Consider the following 18,623-nt stretch of genomic DNA (forward strand, 5'->3'; position numbering starts at 1 on the left):
TGTTGAACACAGCCTACGTTGCCCACAGGAAGCTTATTTCAGGATCTGGTAACCAAGAGCCACCTGCTTCTCTGCTGAGGTCAGCTCTCAGGACAGGTGGTTGACCAGAGATCCCCAGGGGAGCATCACCAGACGCCAAGGAGACACTGGGCACGTCTCAGGCTGGTGCTGGTGCCTGGGTGAAAACCAGGAGCAGGTTCTCAGGCTGCGGTGCGTGGCCACTCTGTCCTGCCCATTGGCCTCTTGTCCGTGGCGCCTGGCACCTTGTAGCGTGCCGTGTCGTCTGCTTCTTCGTCACGTCGTTGCTTCCTCTCCTGACTCCGTGCTGGAGTGTGTGCTCCAGCGGGCAGGGGTGTGTGTTTTCTTGTGAGTCCTGTGTGTCCACGTTGTAGAGCTGGTGGCTGTGCCGTGTCAGACTGCACAGCAGGTTCACGACCCGTGATCAGCCGTGTTCGGTATCAGGGTGAAGTCGGCCGTGTTCAGTGTGGGGCTGCAGTGCAGGTCTGCTGGCCTGGGTGGACGGCTGTGAGTGCCTGGGCAGGCGCCGCGTGGGGCCCCACGAGGAATAAGGAGACGGGAGATGGAGACAAGATACCTAGTACATGCTGTCAGTACTTCAGCTGATAAGCAGCAGAATATGACAGGGGAGGGCTGAGATGAATAGCCGAGCTGCAAAGCAAGCAGGTTCACTCATAGTCTGGAGCAGAGTCATGAAAAGTCTGTGAGGCCGGACCGCGTCCGCACTGGAGTTGTGATGAGCGGGCAGGACTGGTTTCGGGGTGTCCAGGGCTGGGGGTCACTGGGTCTCGGTCAGAGGCAGACTCTGGTGACTTCGCTGTGTGTGTGTGTCTGCAGGAGAAATACTGCTACATCTGCCCTGATATAGTCAAGGAGTTCGCCAAGTACGACGTGGATCCTCGGAAGTGGATCAAACAGTACACGGGGATCAATGCCATCAACCAGAAGAAGTTCGTCATAGATGTTGGCTACGAAAGGTTCCTGGGCCCTGAGATTTTCTTTCACCCGGAGGTAAAGAGGCGGGCTTTCTGAGAGCAAAGTCCGTCGTGTGTGGTGGAGCGATGCTGCCCCCTGGTGTATGTAGGCAGCAGTCCTCGGGCCGCCTTCCCGTAAGGACCGCCGGGCGCCTGCTGTACCCTCTGCAGCTGTTACAGCGCCGTGTGTTATAGCACCTGCTTGACTGTTGCCCTTTTTAGACCTGGCTCTCTGTTGAAAAAACAGGTAACAAGTGATTAGGAAGATGCTTTAAGAGCAACAGAAGATAATGGAATGGTGTTGCTCTTATAGTAACGAGAAAACTAGTTAACCCCCGCAGACCATCAGTGTGGGCGTAGGAGGGCACGTGACCTTTCCATTCTTTGTGACGGTCTGTCCCAACTCCAGTTTTGAACCCCGTGTTTCCTGCTGCAAATTAAAATTAGTTAGAGCTCCTGTCTGAGCAGCAGCCTTTCCGTCAGACAGGCTTTAAGAATTACAGGCCTCATTGTGTTAACTATAGTCACAAAGAGTTATTATTAACTCTTACAGATACAGTAATGAAGAGACGACATTTTAAGATTTAATAAAATGGGTTGTATTCGTATTTTGGTTTGTTTTTCTAATTCAGTTTGCTTTTGGTAGGTAGGTTACACGCTGCCACCTGTTTCCACTGTGTGTCACCTTTCGTGCAGGCAGATGGCTCACAGTGTCACCTCACCACAGTCTTAACACTCATTCGTGCCCTTTGATATCATAGATTTAAAACAGACACAAAACTGACCATGACCAGTGAACAGCTGGTGAGCACCTGGATGTTACTTTCTTGAGTTCATTAAAGGTGTCCTTGATTTTTAAAGCATAGTTCAAATGTTTAAAATTGAATTCTTTTACACTTTACCTTATTTGACTTACAGAACTGAATCGAAGACTGTTTACTCAGTGACGTGACCGTTACCATATTGTTTCATTGGAAAGCCACCCCTTCCAGCCGTCCCCCTTGCACCTCCGCCAGGCTTCTGGCTCAGGTTTCCAGTGTGATTGTTCATTGGCTGTGTTTTCTCTTGTATCCTGGGCTAATTTTTACATGACATTAATACTCATAAGTGATACACTTGTTCTTACTCACGGTGTTTCCATAACATCACACACATGTGACTTACAGTCTTGGACTGAAGGACTCCTGGTGTCTCCTGACGCAGGAGACACCTGCGTGCTCTTGGCTCCTATGTGATGTTTTCCCCTCACTGAGCCCACACGTGTCGCCGGGACGTGTCACCATCAGTCACCCCATGCACACTCACTTGGGTTCGTTTGACATACCAATATTTGACGTGGTCATTCTAGCCTGATGGTTTTAAAAGTTACAGTACATACTGTATTTATTACAGTCACTTTAAAAAAAAGTTATTGAGAGAAGTATGTAATGTTTCTTTTATGTTTGTACAAAATTCAGTTTGCCAACCCAGATTTCATGGAGTCCATCTCGGAGGTTGTTGATGAAGTCATACAGAACTGCCCCATCGACGTTCGTCGTCCGCTGTATAAGGTATCAGCCGCCTGGGGAGGTGCTCGGGTTTCATCCCACAGCCTAAGGCCCAGCATTCTTAGAAGAACAGGTTCTTAACATCAGTGTGCAGACGTTCCTGTCTCACCGTGGTCTTGTAGGATTTGTTAAAGGCCAGCATACTGGTGAAATGTTTTTCTTGGAGTGGCGATGACATAAATGTTTGGAAATAGGACTCAGTTAACCGGAAGTTTTTAAGTCTTCTTGTATCTTTATTCTTATCTGGCCAGCTGTATTTTAAATTGGACAATTTTAACCCTGCATAGTGACCGATAGCCTTATATAACTATAACTATATAACTATATAACTTCCCCGCCTGCTCTCCCTGAATTCGCTGGTCTTGCTTCACGCATGTTTAGGTTTGTCCCACATGTGCTGTTGCCAGAAAGAAGTTAGATCCTAACTGAAGCGTCGGGTGGGAATGCCCATGTGATAATGTTTTCCAGAATTCTGTGTGACCAGGGAGCTTTGAAACCTGAGATGAGAAAAGACTAGTCTGTGTAATTACTGGATAAAAGGAGATGTTGCTGACAGCTGGATATTGAGAGCAGGAAGTGGCGGTCAGCTGGCCTTCCTTCACCTGTGGTTGCCCTCTGCCTCATGCTCTAGGCCCGCAGCCTCTGCCGAGTCTTACCTTCTCAGCTCGGGGGGCTGAGCTTAGAGGAGACCATCAGGCCCGGGAGTGAGGGCGTACACAGCAGAGTACTGTGTAGTCTTCAAAAAGAATGAGGTGAATCAGTGTAAATTCAGATGAAAAGACGTTATAGTATATGTTAAGTGAAAAGGGAAATCGTAAAATTTATATATACTATTATTTAATTTAAAATGTAGTTTGTGTATGTATATATACATACATCAGATCAGATCAGATCAGAGTCACTCAGTCGTGTCCGACTCTTTGCGACCCCATGAATCGCAGCACGCCAGGCCTCCCTGTCCATCACCAACTCCCGGAGTTCACTCAGACTCATATCCATCGAGTCAGTGATGCCATCCAGCCATCTCATCCTCTGTCCTCCCCTTCTCCTCCTGCCCCCAATCCCTCCCAGCATCAGAGTCTTTTCCAATGAGTCAACTCTTCGCATGAGGTGGCCAAAGTACTGGATTTTCAGCTTCAGCATCAGTCCTTTCAATGAACACCCAGGACTGATCTCCTTCAGAATGGACTGGTTGGATCTCCTTGCAGTCCAAGGGACTCTCAAGAGTCTTCTCCAACACCATAGTTCAAAAGCATCAATTCTTCAGCACTCAGCCTTCTTCACAGTCCAACTCTCACATCTATACATGACCACAGGAAAAACCATAGCCTTGACTAGACGAACCTTTGTTGGCCAAGTAATGTCTCTGCTTTTGAATATGCTATCTAGGTTGGTCATAACTTTCCTTCCAAAGAGTAAGCATCTTTTAATTTCATGGCTGCAGTCACCATCTGTAGTGATTTTGGAGCCCAGAAAAATAAAGTCTGACACTGTTTCCACTGTTTCCCCATCTATTTCCCATGAAGTGATGGGACCAGATGCCATGATCTTCTTTTTCTGAATGTTGAGCTTTAAGCCAACTTTTTCACTCTCCACTTTCCCAGTATGCTACTGGAGATCAGTGGAGAAATAACTCCAGAAAGAATGAAGAGATGGAGCCAAAGCAAAAACAATACCCAGCTGTGGATGTGACTGGTGATAGAAGCAAGGTCCGATGCTGTAAAGAGCAATATTGCATAGGAACCTGGAATGTCAGGTCCATGAATCAAGGCAAATTGGAAGTGGTTAAACAAGAGATGGCAAGAGTGAATGTCAACATTCTAGGAATCAGCGAACTGAAATGGACTGGAATGAGTGAATTTAACTCAGATGACCATTATATCTACTACTGCGGGCAGGAATCCCTCAGAAGAAATGGAGTGGTCACCATGGTCAACAAAAGAGTCCGAAATGCAGTACTTGGATGCAATCTCAAAAATGACAGAATGATCTCTGTTCGTTTCCAAGGCAAACCATTCAATATACATACATACATACATATATATTTGAAAATGTTTTGAATGATATATGCCAGACTTAAAATATCTTTGGGGTTGGGAGATGGATAACTTTTACTTTCTACTTTTTGTGTTTTAAAATTGTTTGAAATTTTATAGTTAAATATTATTTTTATTATTTCCTATGTAGGAACATTCTCCTATGTAGACAGCTTTTTATGGGTGAAAACAAATTATAATTTTATTTTTATTGTTCAGTTCAGTTGCTCAGGCATGTCTGTTTTTGACCCCATGGACTGCAGCATACCAGGCTTCCCTGTCCATCACCAACTCCCAGAGCTTGCTCAAACTCATGTCCATTGAGTCGGTGATACCATCCAACCATCTCATCCTCTGTTGTCCCCTTCTCCTCCTGCCTTCAGTCTTTCCCAGCATTAGGGTCTTTTCCAATGAGTCATTTCTTCGCATCAGGTGGCCAGAGTACTGGAGCTTCAGCTTCAGCATCAGTCCTTCCAATGAATATTCAGGACTGATTTCCTTTAGGATTGACTGGTTTGATCTTGCAGTCTAAGGGACTGTCAAGAGTCTTCTCCAACACCACAGTTCAAAAGCATCAATACTTCAGTGGTCAGCTTTCTTTATGGTCCAACTCACATCCATGCATGACTATTGGAAAAACCATAGCTTTGACTAGATGGACCTTTGTCAGCAAGATAGTATCTCTGCTTTTTAATATGCTATCTAGGTTGGTCATAGCTTTTCTTCCGAGGAGCAAGCATCTTTTAATTTCATGACTGCAGTCACCATCTACAGTAATTTTGCAAGAAAATAAAGTCTGCAAGAAAACAAAGTCTCTCACTGTTTCCATTGTTTCCCCATCTATTTGCCATGAAGTGATGGGACCGGATACCATGATGTTCATTTTTTGAATGTTGAGCTTTACGCCAGCTTTTTCACTCTCCTCTTTCACTTTCATTAAGAGGCTCTTTAGTTCCTCTTCACTTTCTGCCATAAGGGTGATGTCATCCGCGTATCTGAGGTTATTGATATTTCTCCCGGCAATCTTGATTTCAGCTTGTGCTTCATCCAGCCCAGCATTCCACATGATGTACAAGGTGACAATATACCGTCTTGACATACTCCTTTCCCAACTTGGAACCAGTCCACTGTTCCATGTCTAGTTCTAACTGTTGCTTCTTGACCTGCATACAGATTTCTCAGGAGGCAGAACAATTACACCAAAGAAAGTCTCAGACCTACAAAAGATTTTCCAACCTGGAGATCTGGCAAAGGGACCGAGAACCCCAGGGAATTTGACTTTAGAGGCCAGTGGGATTTGATTTTTACTGTTACATGTGCTTAATTAAACATCTCTCTCCTCCAATAAAATGTGCAAGAAAGGGAAACTAGAGACAGAGGAGAGTATTAAAGCTTAGTAAAATTCATGCCTTGTTCTCTTTACTTCTTAAATCTCAGCTGACATTGGCTGTATCTTCATGTCCGTGAAAGCACGGAACAGGTGTGCTCTCTTCAGTCTTCGTTTCATTGTAATGGAGATGAAACTTGTGCCAGTGGCTACGAAGGTTCAGGATGGGGTGAGATTTTTTTCTTTAGACCGTTGAGTTCACTTTCAGTGGAATTACAGGAAGTAGAGATGGCCTGGTAGCCTGAGCTCCTTCCTTACTTAATAGAGGACTGCCCTGGGCCCCAGAATAGACGGACCCAGGTTAAATGGAGCAAATTGGTCTTGGACTTGTAGTTATAAAATCCTGGCTGTATTTCCTGAGTTGCACAGCATGTCTTGTAGCTTATTTATTTTATGCAGAATAGTTTGTATCTCTCAATCCCCTGCCCCTGTCTTGCCTCTTCCCGATCCAACTGGTAACCACTGATTGTTCTCTATGAAGAGTGAAAGTGGAAGTTGCTTAGTTGTGTCCGACTCTTTGGGACCCCATGCACTACACAGTCCATGGACTTCTCCAGGCCGAATACTGGAGTGGGTAGCCTTTCCCTTCTCCAGGGGATCTTCCCAACCCAGGGGTTGAACCCAGGTGTCCCGCATTGCAGGCAGATTTTTTATCAGTTTAGCCACCAGGGAAGCAGATTGTTTCTATAACTGTGTCTTATTTCTTGTTATGTTCATTAGTTTTTTATATTCCATCTATGTGATTTCATACAGTATTGTTTTTTTCTGCCTTATCCCTCTAGCCTATTGCCCTCCAAGTCCATCCATGTTGCTGCAAATGGCATTATTTCATTCATTTTATGGCTCGGTAACATTTCATTGTATATATGTACCACATCTTTATCCATTCATCTGTTGATGGACACTTAGATTGCTTCCACGTCTTGGCAATTGTAAATAAAGTTGCCATGAACATAGGTGTGCTTGTATCTTTTGAGTTAGTACGGTTGTCAGGCTTCTCTATCCCTGAGACCTATGGCCCCCACCGGCCACTGCTCTGCCCGTCACCTCTGGAGGCTGTCACCCCAGGTTACAGGCTCTCGGGTAGGCAGCCTTGTTCTTCGGATTCACTCTGTACTTGTGGTCCCGCTTCCTGTCGTCAGCTCCTCCTTGTGAGCGTGGACATGAGCATGCTGTGGCCAGAACCTTCAACCATGACGTCTGTGTTCATGAAATGCAAGGATGTACGGTTGGTGGGATTTTACGAGTAACTCTAAAGCCCTCTTCTGGTTAGAGACATGCTACATACAAGTGCTTCTGCAGAACACACGGATATCATGCTCTAGAGAGCTGAGTGGGCATGTCTTTGGGATCATGTCTTTCCTCTCCAGTCTTACTGTCATTCTCTTGTTTGTTTCTGATGCTTCTTCCTGCTTGCTGGGCCCACTCTTGTCAGTGTCTCAGGCACCTGCCATGGGGCTTCCAAAATGCTCAGTAAACCACCCAGGAAGTAGGAAGCAGGTTCACACCCACACAAGCTCATGACTGCTGTCTGCTGAGCCCTGATGGGTTACCCACTCAGGCACGAGGCCCTGCAGGAGGCTGGGCTCCTGACTTCTGCTTTCGTGCCTGGTCCCTCCAGTCCCCACAAGCTGAGATGGGCAGTTCTGGTGGCAGAGAGGGTTATAGGGGAACCTGCAGGGAAGGCTCTGAGGCAGCTCCCTGGGGCCCTGAGGCCTGCCCTTAGCTTCAGAGCAGGGTGTCTCCCCTTTGCCTCATCTGCTTCAAGGCACCGCCTGGACCAGGAGGGTCAGGATTTCTTGTGTTTCCCAGGCCCAGTCGCAGAAACTAGGTGGAGTGTATTATGGTGAAGTGAGCAGAAGGCTTATTGTAGGCCCTACTGAAAACACCCGAGACCTCCTCGAGCCTTGAGTTAACATGTTCCTCAGGCTAGTAGGCAAGAAAAAGAAGTTGGTGGAAAATACGATGTACCTTTGAAAACTGAGAATCTTAAAAAAAGCCAAACAATTGTTTTAGACAAAAGGAGGAGTCGTAATCTTAATTTTTTTTTGTCTGGCCTGAAGATAAGAAGGTTATTCATGGTACTTTCCTGATGGTCCAGTGGGTAAGAATCTGCCTGCCAATGCAAGGGACATGGGTTCAATCCCTGGTCCAAGAAGATTCCACGTGCCACAGAGCAACTAAGCCCATGCACCACAACTACTGAGCCTGCGAGCCTCAACTACTGAATCCTTGCTCCACAGCAAGGGAAGCCACCGCGGTGAGAAGCCCACACACTGCAATGAAGACTAGCCTCTGCTGGCTGCAACCAGAGAAAGCCTGTGCAAAGAAGAAAAATTTAAAAATTAATTTTTTAAAAGGGGTATTCACACGCCGCCTTTTTCTGTTTAGTCTCTAAGTGTGATGGAAGTTGGGTCTGGAGAGGACTAGCATGTGAGAGCTGACTCTTGGCCTGTGACTTCCCCACGAGGCCAAGTCATTCCAGGCAGCAGATGCTGCTGGAAACAAGATGTTTTTGGCCCTGGCTGTCTGTGGGCTTCATCCCAGGAGCAGTAAAGTACATAGATGTCTGGGTCTCACCCTGAGATTCTGATATAATTTTCTGGGCATCTGGATTTTAAAAGCTTCCCAGATTTTGATGTGCAGCTGAACTGAGAACCATTGTTAGCAGCTAGTCACTCTGAGGTTTTCTCAACCTGTAGGGAGCTGTTGGCATGGAGATCTCTTCAGGGACAAGTGAAGAAGTGAAGTGAAAGTCACTCAGTCATGTCCGACTCTGCGACCCCACGGACTATACAGTCCATGGACTTCTCCAGGCCAGAATACTGGAGTGGGTAGCCTTTCCCTTCTCCAGGGGATCTTCCCAACCCAGGGATCGAACCCATATCTCCTGCATTGCAGGCGGATTCTTTACCAGCTGAGCCAAGAGCGGAACCCAAATACTGCAATCCCAGCAAAACATGCAGCTATTTTGTGCCTACAGTTTAGAGAGGAAGCTGGCTAAGGTACACAGGATGGTGGGCAGGGGGCGCTGTGAATCTGTCAAGCTGGATGAAGAATAAGGATAGAGCCTCTAGCACAAAATACACTTCATGTTACAGGAGTGGAACTTTTGTTATTTTTAATCCCATATAAGATATTCAGTGGACTTTACTATTAATACAGACTTTGTGTTTCTACTTAAAAAGGTGACAGGCTCTGGCTAGTGTATATGATGATGTTGGCCAGGATGTTTCTTACTGGCATAAAGACAGGGCCTGTCCTATAGAGATAATTATGACTGAGACTTTTTATTTAACATCATGGAATAGACATTTATGTAGCAAAGTAAGGACCTGTTGAAAAGGCCAGTCCACTACAGGGGTTTCAACAAGCAGATGAGTGAAAGGTGTGTTGTGCAGATTGGGGTCCGTGGCCTTTGAGCAAGTCAGCGGACAGCACTATGAAAACACAGGAAAACGTAGACTCTGCGGATGAGCAGAGATGACTATTTCCAGATTAAAATGCATTTAGAAAATTTGAGAAGTAGCCCTGGCCTGACAGCTCAGCTGGTAAAGAATCCGCCTGCAATGTGAGAGACCTGGGTTCGATCTCTGGGTTGGGAAGATCCCCTGGAGAAGGGAAAGGCTATCCACTCCAGTATTCTAGCCTGGAGAATTCCAGGGACTGTATAGTCCATGGGGTCGCAAAGAGTCCAACACGACTGAGTGACTTTCACTCACTCAAAATCTTTAATAAAACAGTAACCACTGCTTATCAGTTATCACTTTGTCTTTCTCCTTTTCTTGAAATATAGGTAGGTAGGTAAATATATCATGCTGTATTTACATTTTGTATCTTGTATATTAACCTAGCATTGTGTTGTGAACATTGTCTTAAGGAATTAACGTTTTTCAGAAGCATTTTTTTATGGTATCTAATGCTCCACACTTCATCTGCTTCGGTATCCAACTGGTTTTCCTGCGTGTTAAGTTTTGGATATTTTTCTAGCTCAGGTCAAGCTTTCCTTCTCTCCCAGGACACACTTGGTGGTGTGTTGACTAGTGATGCTTCTTGATGGGCAGGTTCCGGTCTGAGGTTTGCTGACTTGATGGAGCGGACGCCTTCCAAAATGCTGAGATGCTCGCGTGGGTCAGCGGGCTCTGAGCTCGTCAGGATCTCCAGGCAGGATCCCACAGGAGCTGGCGGGAGGGGGTAACTGGGTGTTGGGGGAACGTCTTTCCTGAGGAGGGCGGACTGCTAGAAACTCGTACCTTGGAAACTTACCCACCACTCTTGTTCCGTGTGATAAAGGATCACCTGGTCTTTTAAATTTTCTTTAGAATGAATCACATTGAACTTCGGCTTTTGTTGAAAGTTTCTCGAGGAGTGTCATTTTTTGTATCGTAACATGTAAGAGTGTAGGCTCCGGAGCCAGACCACGGGGTTTCTTCATGCTGCCTGAGGCGTCAGGCGGCGTCACTTCAGTGCAGTGATGGTTGGCGCTCTCTGAGCCTCTTCCTGCCCTGGAGCATGGTGGGTACGATCAGCGTAATGGTCCCTCAGAACTCTCGCGATGATTCGGTTAGAGAACGCATGCGCAGGGTAGAGCTTGAGCCTGGATGTAGGAAGTACTGTGTGAATGTTAACTACTGCCATTTTATTAGCGTCTCTAAACCTCATGGCCACAAGCTCGGGCTGTGCGGTCAGGCCTACAGCTTACTCGCTGTGTGGCTCCAGACTGTGATTTGACTGCCGGCCCTGCTCTTTTATCTGTGAAATGGTGTGGCAATGCCTGTTTTATAACGCCATGTGAGGCTTACTTACGTGGGACAGCGACCATCACCCGGCACCTTGCTAAATAAGCATGTGGTCACCGTTAGGACTGTTCATAGGCCAGGAATTTGAAATGACACCATAATGTTCTGGTTTAGTTCAGAGAAAATGCTGTGGTATTTTAAAAAATTTTATCCCGATAAAGGGTTGAAATATGCAGTTTTGTTATTTGACTCAGTTAAGGGAAGGCAGGAATTCTTTGATTTAGTAAATCAGTGATCAGTCTTGCTAAGACTTCCAGCAGGTTAGTGCATTTTGAGTTTTTACTTCAGTTAAGATCAGTCGCTCAGTCGTGTCCAACTCTTTGCGACCCCAGGGACTGCAGTAGGCCAGACTTCCCTGTCCATCACCATCTCCCAGAGCTTGCTCAAACTTATGTGTGTCAAGTAGGTGATGCTATCCAGCCATCTCATCCTCTGTTGTCCCCTTCTCCTGCCTTCAATCCTTCCCAGCCTCAGGGTCTTTTTCCAGTGAGTCAGTTTTTCGCATCAAGTGGCCAAAGGATTGGAGCTTCAGCTTCAGTATCAATCCTTGCAGTAAATATTCAGGACTGATTTCCTTTAGGATGAACTGGTTGGATCTCCTTGCAATCCAAGGGACTCTCAAGAGTCTTTTCCAATACCAGAGTTCAAAAGCTTTCATTCTTTGGCACCCAACTTTATCGTCCAACTCTCACATCCATACATGACTACTTTAAAAACCAAAGCTTTGACTAGACGGATCTTTGTTGGCAAAGTAATGTTTTGGCTTTTTAATATGCTGTTTAGGTGGGTCATAGCTTTTCTTCCAAGGAGCAAGCATCTTTTAATTTCATGGCTGCAGTCACCATCTGCAGTGATTTTGGAGCCCAAGAAAATGAAGTCTCTCACTGTTTCCATTGTTTCCCCATCTATTTGCCATGAGATGTTGGGACCGGATGCCATGATCTTAGTTTTTGAATGTTGAGTTTTATGCCAGCTTTCTCACTCTTCTCTTTCACTTTCATTAAGAGGCTCTTTAGTTCCTCGTTGCTTTCTGCCATAAGGGTGGTGTCATCTGCATATCTGAGGTTATTGATATTTCTCCCGGCAGTCTTGATTCCAGCTTGTGCTTCGTCCAGCCTGGCATTTTATATGATGTACTCTGCATGTAAGTTAAATAGCCACGGTGACAATATACAGCCTCGACCTACTCCTTTCCCAGTTTGGAACCAGTCTGTTGTTCCATGTCCAGTTCTAACTGTTGCTTCTTGACCTGCATACAGGTTTCTCAAGAGGCAGGTCAGGTGGTCTGGTATTCCCATCTCTTTGAGAATTTTCCACAGTTTGTTGTGATCCATACAGTCAAAGGCTTTGGCGTAGTCAGTGAAGCAGAAGTGGATGTTTTCCTGGAATTCTCTTGCTTTTTCAATGATCCAACGGATGTTGGCAATTTGATCTCTGATTCCTCTGCCTTTTCTAAGTCCAGCTTGAACATCTGGAAGTTCACGTACTGTTGAAGCCTGGCTTGGAAAATTTTGTGCATTACTTTGCTCTCATGTGAAATGAGTGCAATTGTGTGGTAGTTTGAACATTCTTTGGCATTGCCTTTCTTTGGGATTGGAATGAAAACTGATCTTTTCCAGTCCTGTGGCCACTGCTGAGTTTTGGTTTAGTTCAGAAAATGCTACATTTTAAAAACATTTTATTCCGATAAAGTAGTTGTTGAAATATGCATTTTTTATTATTTGAATTGACTCAGTTAAGGAAAAGGGAGGAATTCTGTAATTTGGTAAATCAATAATCAGACTTGCTAAGACTTTCAGCAGGTGAGTGCATTTTGAGATTTTACTTCTTATTAGAGCTTCATAAAGACTCTGCATGATGGCAATACAGGAGAGAGGGTCCCCCTCAGCTGAAGTTGATTGCCAGAAGGTCCAGATAGAGGTGGACGGGTGAGCCACCTCCATGGGTGGAGGACAGGGTGGCTGAGGCCAAGAAGACCTGTGAGTAGACACGGGCAGGGTAAGCATGGCATCTGAGTGGGCATGGCGATGTCTAGCAAACCCACTCATTTATTCAGTGTGCAGTAAATTCCATTGATATCCCTACCACCCCAAAACCTTTCAGAAATGGAAAGGCCAATCCTACCTCATCCCCCAGGTTGTACTAGAGGAGTCAGTGGCACAGATTGGTGCCTGGAGGGAGGTGCCATCCCCTGACTTGAGTGCTTGGCAGGCCTGGAGTTGTGCTGCGAGCAGCCCGTGCAGCAGCCTGGGGCCATAGGGGCTAATGGCAGGGCTTCAGCTCTTGGCCCGAGAGAGCCGACTGTCCCTCGTTCATTTGGACGTACAGCTGCACCTCCCCTCTTGCGATAGGTCAGGTTCTTTGCCTGCACCAGCCGGCTCTCAGGCTGTGTGGGGCCACGTGAACGGATGAGCGTGTGGAGTGCCTCGTGAGTCCCTGACCCTTGACTGCTCACACTCAGGGAAGGACGGGCCCTTAGATCGGAGGGCGGGGTGCAGGACCTTTGAGACACAGTGACGTCCCGTGGGGAGAGCAGGGCCTGAAAGAACCCGGCGAGACCAGGGAGGAGGTGGGAACGTGGGCTGGGGTGAGATGCGAAGGGCGTGTGTATGGATTAGAGCATAAGACGAGAACCTTAGTGAAATGAGGATTTCCAAAGGGAGCCTCAGTACATATTTGCTCAGCTGTTAAATGCTGAGTTAAAAAATCTTATTTTAAGAGATTGTGTTGGCCTGTGCTGTACAAACAGTGAAGTAAGGTGGGGGGCTTACAGTGTTCTCTCATGACTTCAAAGATGGTATTAGTTAAGGAGGGCATTAGAAACGCTTTCTCTGAGCTGGGGTTTCTGCTGAGAGCTCTCTGTACATGTCTTGTGGTGTCTGCTTAGGAGGCTGTTTCCTTCCTGTAAGTGGGGGGCTTAAATTACAGTATTAAAGTTTTACTATTTGTGATATCATATTGAAAGACTTCCCTTAGAAGAATATTTGCGTACTTTTCTGTGTGGAAATTGGTTAAGAATCCTGTGAGGCTAAATGTTCCTATTTCTAAGGTGCAAAATCATTAAGAGAAGCACTGTTGCTTCCCTTGAAATGAGATGGACAGAATTCATGTATTGGTAATTTCACTTATTTCTCTATTTTTGTTTTTTTCCCACCATTCTGAAAGTGGAACAAGCATAGGTGATAATAGACCAAAGCCAACACTGCCTATTAGCTAAGTTTAAACTCTCAGGATAACTCTGAATAGCCACTTGGGTTGAAAATAATAAGTTTGTGTAACATTCTCATGCTCATAAAACACTAGTTAGCGAACCAGCCTTATTTTCATGAAGCCAGCCAATTACTGCTGGAGAAGGTATGCTGAGAACATGGACAGCAGAGTGTGTCATCTCCTCTGCCTATGTCATAGTTACGAAGACTTTAAGGAAATATTTTCTTCTAGAAATTCTGTACATTTTAGCCCTTAAATCTATGATCCATATTGAGTTCAGTTGTGTGTGTAAAGTAAGATAGTTAGTAAATGTTCATTTCCCCTGCATGGATATTAATCGTTCACCATCATTTGTTGAAAAAGACTATTCTTTTCCTATTGAAGCATCTTGGCAACTTTGTCCAAAATCATTTAACCATGTGTACACAGCACTGTTTTGTATAAATGGATGAATGAATCTTACACGTTATGCCTTTGCAAGTGACTCCAGAGTACATCATGAGAAACGCTGGGCTGGAAGAAGCACACGCTGGAATCAAGATTGCTGGGAGAAATATCAGTAACCTCAGATATGCAGATGACACCACCCTTACGGCAGAAAGTGAAGAGGAACTAAAAAGCCTCTTGATGAAAGTGAAAGAGGAGAGTGAAAAAGTTGGCTTAAAGCTCAACATTCAGAAAAAGAAGATCATGGCATCCGGTCCCATCACTTCATGGGAAATAGATGGGGAAACAGTGGAAACAGTGTCAGACTTTATTTTTTTGGGCTCCAAAATCACTGCAGATGGTGACCTAAGGCATGAAATTAAAAGACACTTACTCCTTGGAAAGTTATGACCAACCTAGATGGTGTATTAAAAAGCAGAGATATTACTTTGCTAACAAAGGTCCATCTAGTCAAGGCTATGGTTTTTCCAGTAGTCATGTATGGATGTGAGAGTTGGACTGTGAAGAAAGCTGAGCACCGAAGAATTGATGCTTTTGAACTGTGGTGTTGGAGAAGACTCTTGAGAGTCCCTTGGACTGCAAGGAGATCCAACCAGTCCATTCTGAAAGAGATCAGCCCTGGGATTTCTTTGGAAGGAATGATGCTGAAGCTGAAACTCCAGTACTTTGGCCACCTTCTGCGAAGAGTTGACTCATTGGAAAAGACCCTGATGCTCGGAGGGATTGGGGCAGGAGGAGAAGGGGAGGACAGAGGATGAGACGGCTGGATGGCATCACCGACTCGATGGACATGAGTTTAAGTGAACTCCGGGATTTGGTAATGGACAGGGAGGCCTGGCGTGCTGCAATTCATGGGGTCGCAAACAGTCGGACACGGCTGAGAGACTGAATTGAACTGAACTGAAGATCTTGCAATGCTTCTGAAATATAATGAACATTCGTTTTTTCATACTCTAATGAATTAATTTGTAAATTAAAAAAATCCATTACAGAGATATGACCGGTAATTGCAGTAACTGGCCCATGACTGTATCCTGGACTGGAGTTAAAAATGCTAGGAAGTGCTAATAGAACAGGTGACAGAATTGCAGTAACAGTAATAGGTGAAAGTTATTGTATTAGTGTAAATTTATGAGGTTGAGAATTGTACTGTGAGTCTTCTTCTACAAGCCAATGCCCAAAATAACCAAGAATGCTTTTAAACTGTGATTCTTAGTAGCTCACAGGTACGCATTTTGTGTGAAGGTGTTAGCAGGAGTCTCTTCAAGAAGATGAGGGTCGTGGTGCTCTGCAACGCCCCGGTGGGGTGGGATGGGGAGGGAAGCTCACAAGGGAGGGAGTATATGTATACTTACAGGTGATACACAGTGTCGTACAGCAGCAACCAACACAACATTGCAGAGCAATTATCTTCCAATTAAAAAAAAAAGATGAGGCTCAGAAGACCCTTGTTTTACTCTATTAAGGTTGCTGTCTGACCCGTCCTAGACTTGGTCCTGGTGTTCTCAGCTCCTAGCCGTGTTGAGGGGGGGCACCTGGCAGGGGCAGCAGGCAACGCTGGGTGCAGCGTTGGTGGGTGGCCCCCTGACTCTTGGCGGGAACCAAGCCCCCTCCTGTTGTTTCTGAGTGATTTTGCCACAGATGACAGGGTGCGGCAGTGATTATCGGTGACATTGATGTTGGGGCAGGATGTTGTTAGAAAGATGCAGATTTGTGATTTGTCAAGAGAAGACGGAGGCCTGTGTGGGGAGGGGTGTGGTAGAAGTTGCCCCCTTGAGAGGTAGAACAGGCAGCGTGATTTTACTTGGTTATGGTGGAGGAAAAGCACCAAGAGACAATTTGTGACGCAGGAGAAAAGCTCAGTTTGTACTTTAAAAAAATATATTTATGCATTTATTTGGCTGCGTTGGGTCTTAGTTGCAACACGTGGGGTCTTTGTTGCAAGCCCGTGGGATCTTTGGTTCTGGCCCACCGACTCACTAGTTGCGGCACGGACTTAGTTGCCCCAAGGCACGAGGGCTCTTCCTTCCCCCACCAGGGATTGAACCAGTGTCCCTTGCATTGCAAGGTGGATTCTTAACCACTGGACCACCAGGGAAGCCCCAATTTATACTTCTTCCTTGATAGCACTGACGTTGCCTCAGTGATTAGCTTCTCATAAAGCTTGAAGTGTATTACTCAGATGACTGAAGGGTGAGTGGGGAATGTGTTGTGGGCAGGTGATTTCACGTGAGGAAACCTCTGTTTTGTGTCTTTTAGAATGTCGTTCTTTCGGGAGGCTCGACAATGTTCAGGGATTTCGGACGTCGTCTGCAGAGAGACTTAAAGAGGGTGGTGGACGCCAGGCTGAAGCTCAGCGAGGAGCTCAGCGGTGGCAGGATAAAGGTGAGGCCTCTGGGCAGCCAGGCGGGGCTGGACGCTGCGCTGGTCTGGGCCATGAGGGGTAAACACGAGTTGGAGCCACTTTCTTAGCCACACTGTGAAGTCACAGTCAGAGGTCTGTTGCCCGGACTCCCTCCAGCTGTGCAGTCAGGACAGGTGCGGACCTCCCAATGCACCAACGCAACTCTTCCCCAGCACCCCCCCTCCTCCCCCCGCCCTCTACGCCTGCCAGCAGTTTCTTCCCTCTTGTCAGAGATCAGGCATGTCCTGTGATGACCAGTACCCCAAGGAAGTGGATCACTTTTCAGTGAGGAACTCTAATGTCCTTTGGAACGTTCTGATTAAGCTCTCATCACTGGAATGAGCATGGCACTCCACTGTGTTCCTCAAGATCATAACCCTTAACCAGCTGGTGGATTTACAGTGTTGGGTTTGGTGTGGGGCCCATGGGAGCAAACCCCGTGTCCTCACCTCCTGGGATCACCCCAAGGTGGTATCATTTCTTGGAGTATTGTTGGGACACCTAAGTGTTACTGCCCCACGGTTTTCCTGATAGCTCAGTTGGTAAAGAGTCCACCTGCAATGCAGAGACCCTGGTTTCATTCCTGGGTTGGGAAGATCCCCTGGAGAAGGGAAAGGCTATCCACTCCAGTGTTCTGGCCTAGAGAATTCCTAGAGAATTCTATAGTTCATGGGGTCGCAAAGAGTCGGACATGACTAAGTGACTTTGGGCTTCTCATGTAGCTCAGTTGGTAAAGAATCTGTGTGCAATGTTGGAGACCTGGTTCAATCCCTGGGTTGGGAAGATGTCCTGGAGAAGGAAATGGCAACCCACTCCAGTATTCTTGCCTGGGGAATCCCATGGACAGAGGAGCTTGGCGGGCAACAGTCCATGGGGTTGTAAGAGTCGGACACCATTTAGCCCTATCTTTCTTAAGTGTTTCTTAGAATTATCTCTAGATGTGAAAACATCTAATTTGCTTAGTTCAAAAAAATAAGCTGGGTTAGTTGCATGGAGTGTTTATTTCTTAAAAATGCCTTTAAATTGAGGTAACCTGCCCTTGTGTTGTATACTTTGTTCTCTGCACCACCTGGGCTGGGATTGGGGCTGGGGCCGTGGACTTGGCAGTGGGAGGGCTGAGCACCTTCCTTTCAGGGTGGAGGTGTTGAGCCTGAAGGTGGGGCCAGCGGGGTGGGAGGAGGGTCCCAGGTGGGAAGGTGTCAGGGTGCCCTGTGCACAGGACAGTCAGCTCACACCACTTCCCTTGCAGCCCAAGCCCGTGGAGGTCCAGGTGATAACGCACCACATGCAGCGCTACGCCGTGTGGTTCGGAGGCTCCATGCTGGCCTCAACTGTGAGTCCTTTCCTGGATTGTGCTCTTTTCATCTCTGTTCTCTGTTGAGTTTGAATTAATTCTCTCTTACCGGAGATGAAATGGTGTGTGCTCTAATTGTGTGTGGCTCTAAACAGCCCCACATTTAATTGAGATAGAAAAAAGACTTTAATGACCATTAGTGGTGCAAATTAGTACCACTAATTCATAAATACCCTTGCAAATTAGGGGTTACAGATATTGTAGATAAGTGAATCTGAAAATAACCTACAATGTCGCATTAATCATTAATTCTAGAAATTTTCTGAGTAATTACTGCTTTTTCTCCTCAAATTTGTGACTAGCTAACGAATTGCTAACTTAGGGCGAGCAAGCACATAGTTGCTCCTAAATAGAAGCTAAATAAGTTTTCTTGCCTGAAAAATCCCATGGACAAAGGAGCCTGGCGGACGACAGTCCATGGGGTTGCCAAGAGGCAGATGCGATTGA

At 46.1% G+C, this 18,623-nt stretch overlaps 1 protein-coding gene across 7 annotated transcripts in view; it reads left to right on the forward strand.

Annotated features, from left to right (window-relative positions):
• The window catches only part of ACTR3B (actin related protein 3B), a 93,250-nt gene that overhangs the window by 52,479 nt on the left and 22,148 nt on the right, over positions 1 to 18,623 (forward strand). For 4 of the 7 annotated variants that reach the window (XR_011566383.1, XM_070788455.1, XM_070788458.1 and 1 more), the window contains exons 8-10: positions 856 to 1,029; positions 2,450 to 2,542; positions 16,678 to 16,803. Coding sequence is in view for 6 of the 7 variants with exons in the window: in XM_070788455.1 (XP_070644556.1) it covers positions 856 to 1,029; positions 2,450 to 2,542; positions 16,678 to 16,803 (393 nt within the window). In the remaining variant the exon portion in view is untranslated. Of the gene's footprint in view, positions 1 to 855; positions 1,030 to 2,449; positions 2,543 to 16,677; positions 16,804 to 18,071; positions 18,156 to 18,623 lie in introns of all 7 variants that reach the window. The other 3 variants (XM_070788454.1, XM_070788457.1, XM_070788456.1) reach the window with 3 other exon arrangements.

Source organism: Bos indicus, chromosome 4 (genome assembly GCF_029378745.1).
Source record: "Bos indicus isolate NIAB-ARS_2022 breed Sahiwal x Tharparkar chromosome 4, NIAB-ARS_B.indTharparkar_mat_pri_1.0, whole genome shotgun sequence".
Taxonomy (NCBI): domain Eukaryota; kingdom Metazoa; phylum Chordata; class Mammalia; order Artiodactyla; family Bovidae; genus Bos; species Bos indicus.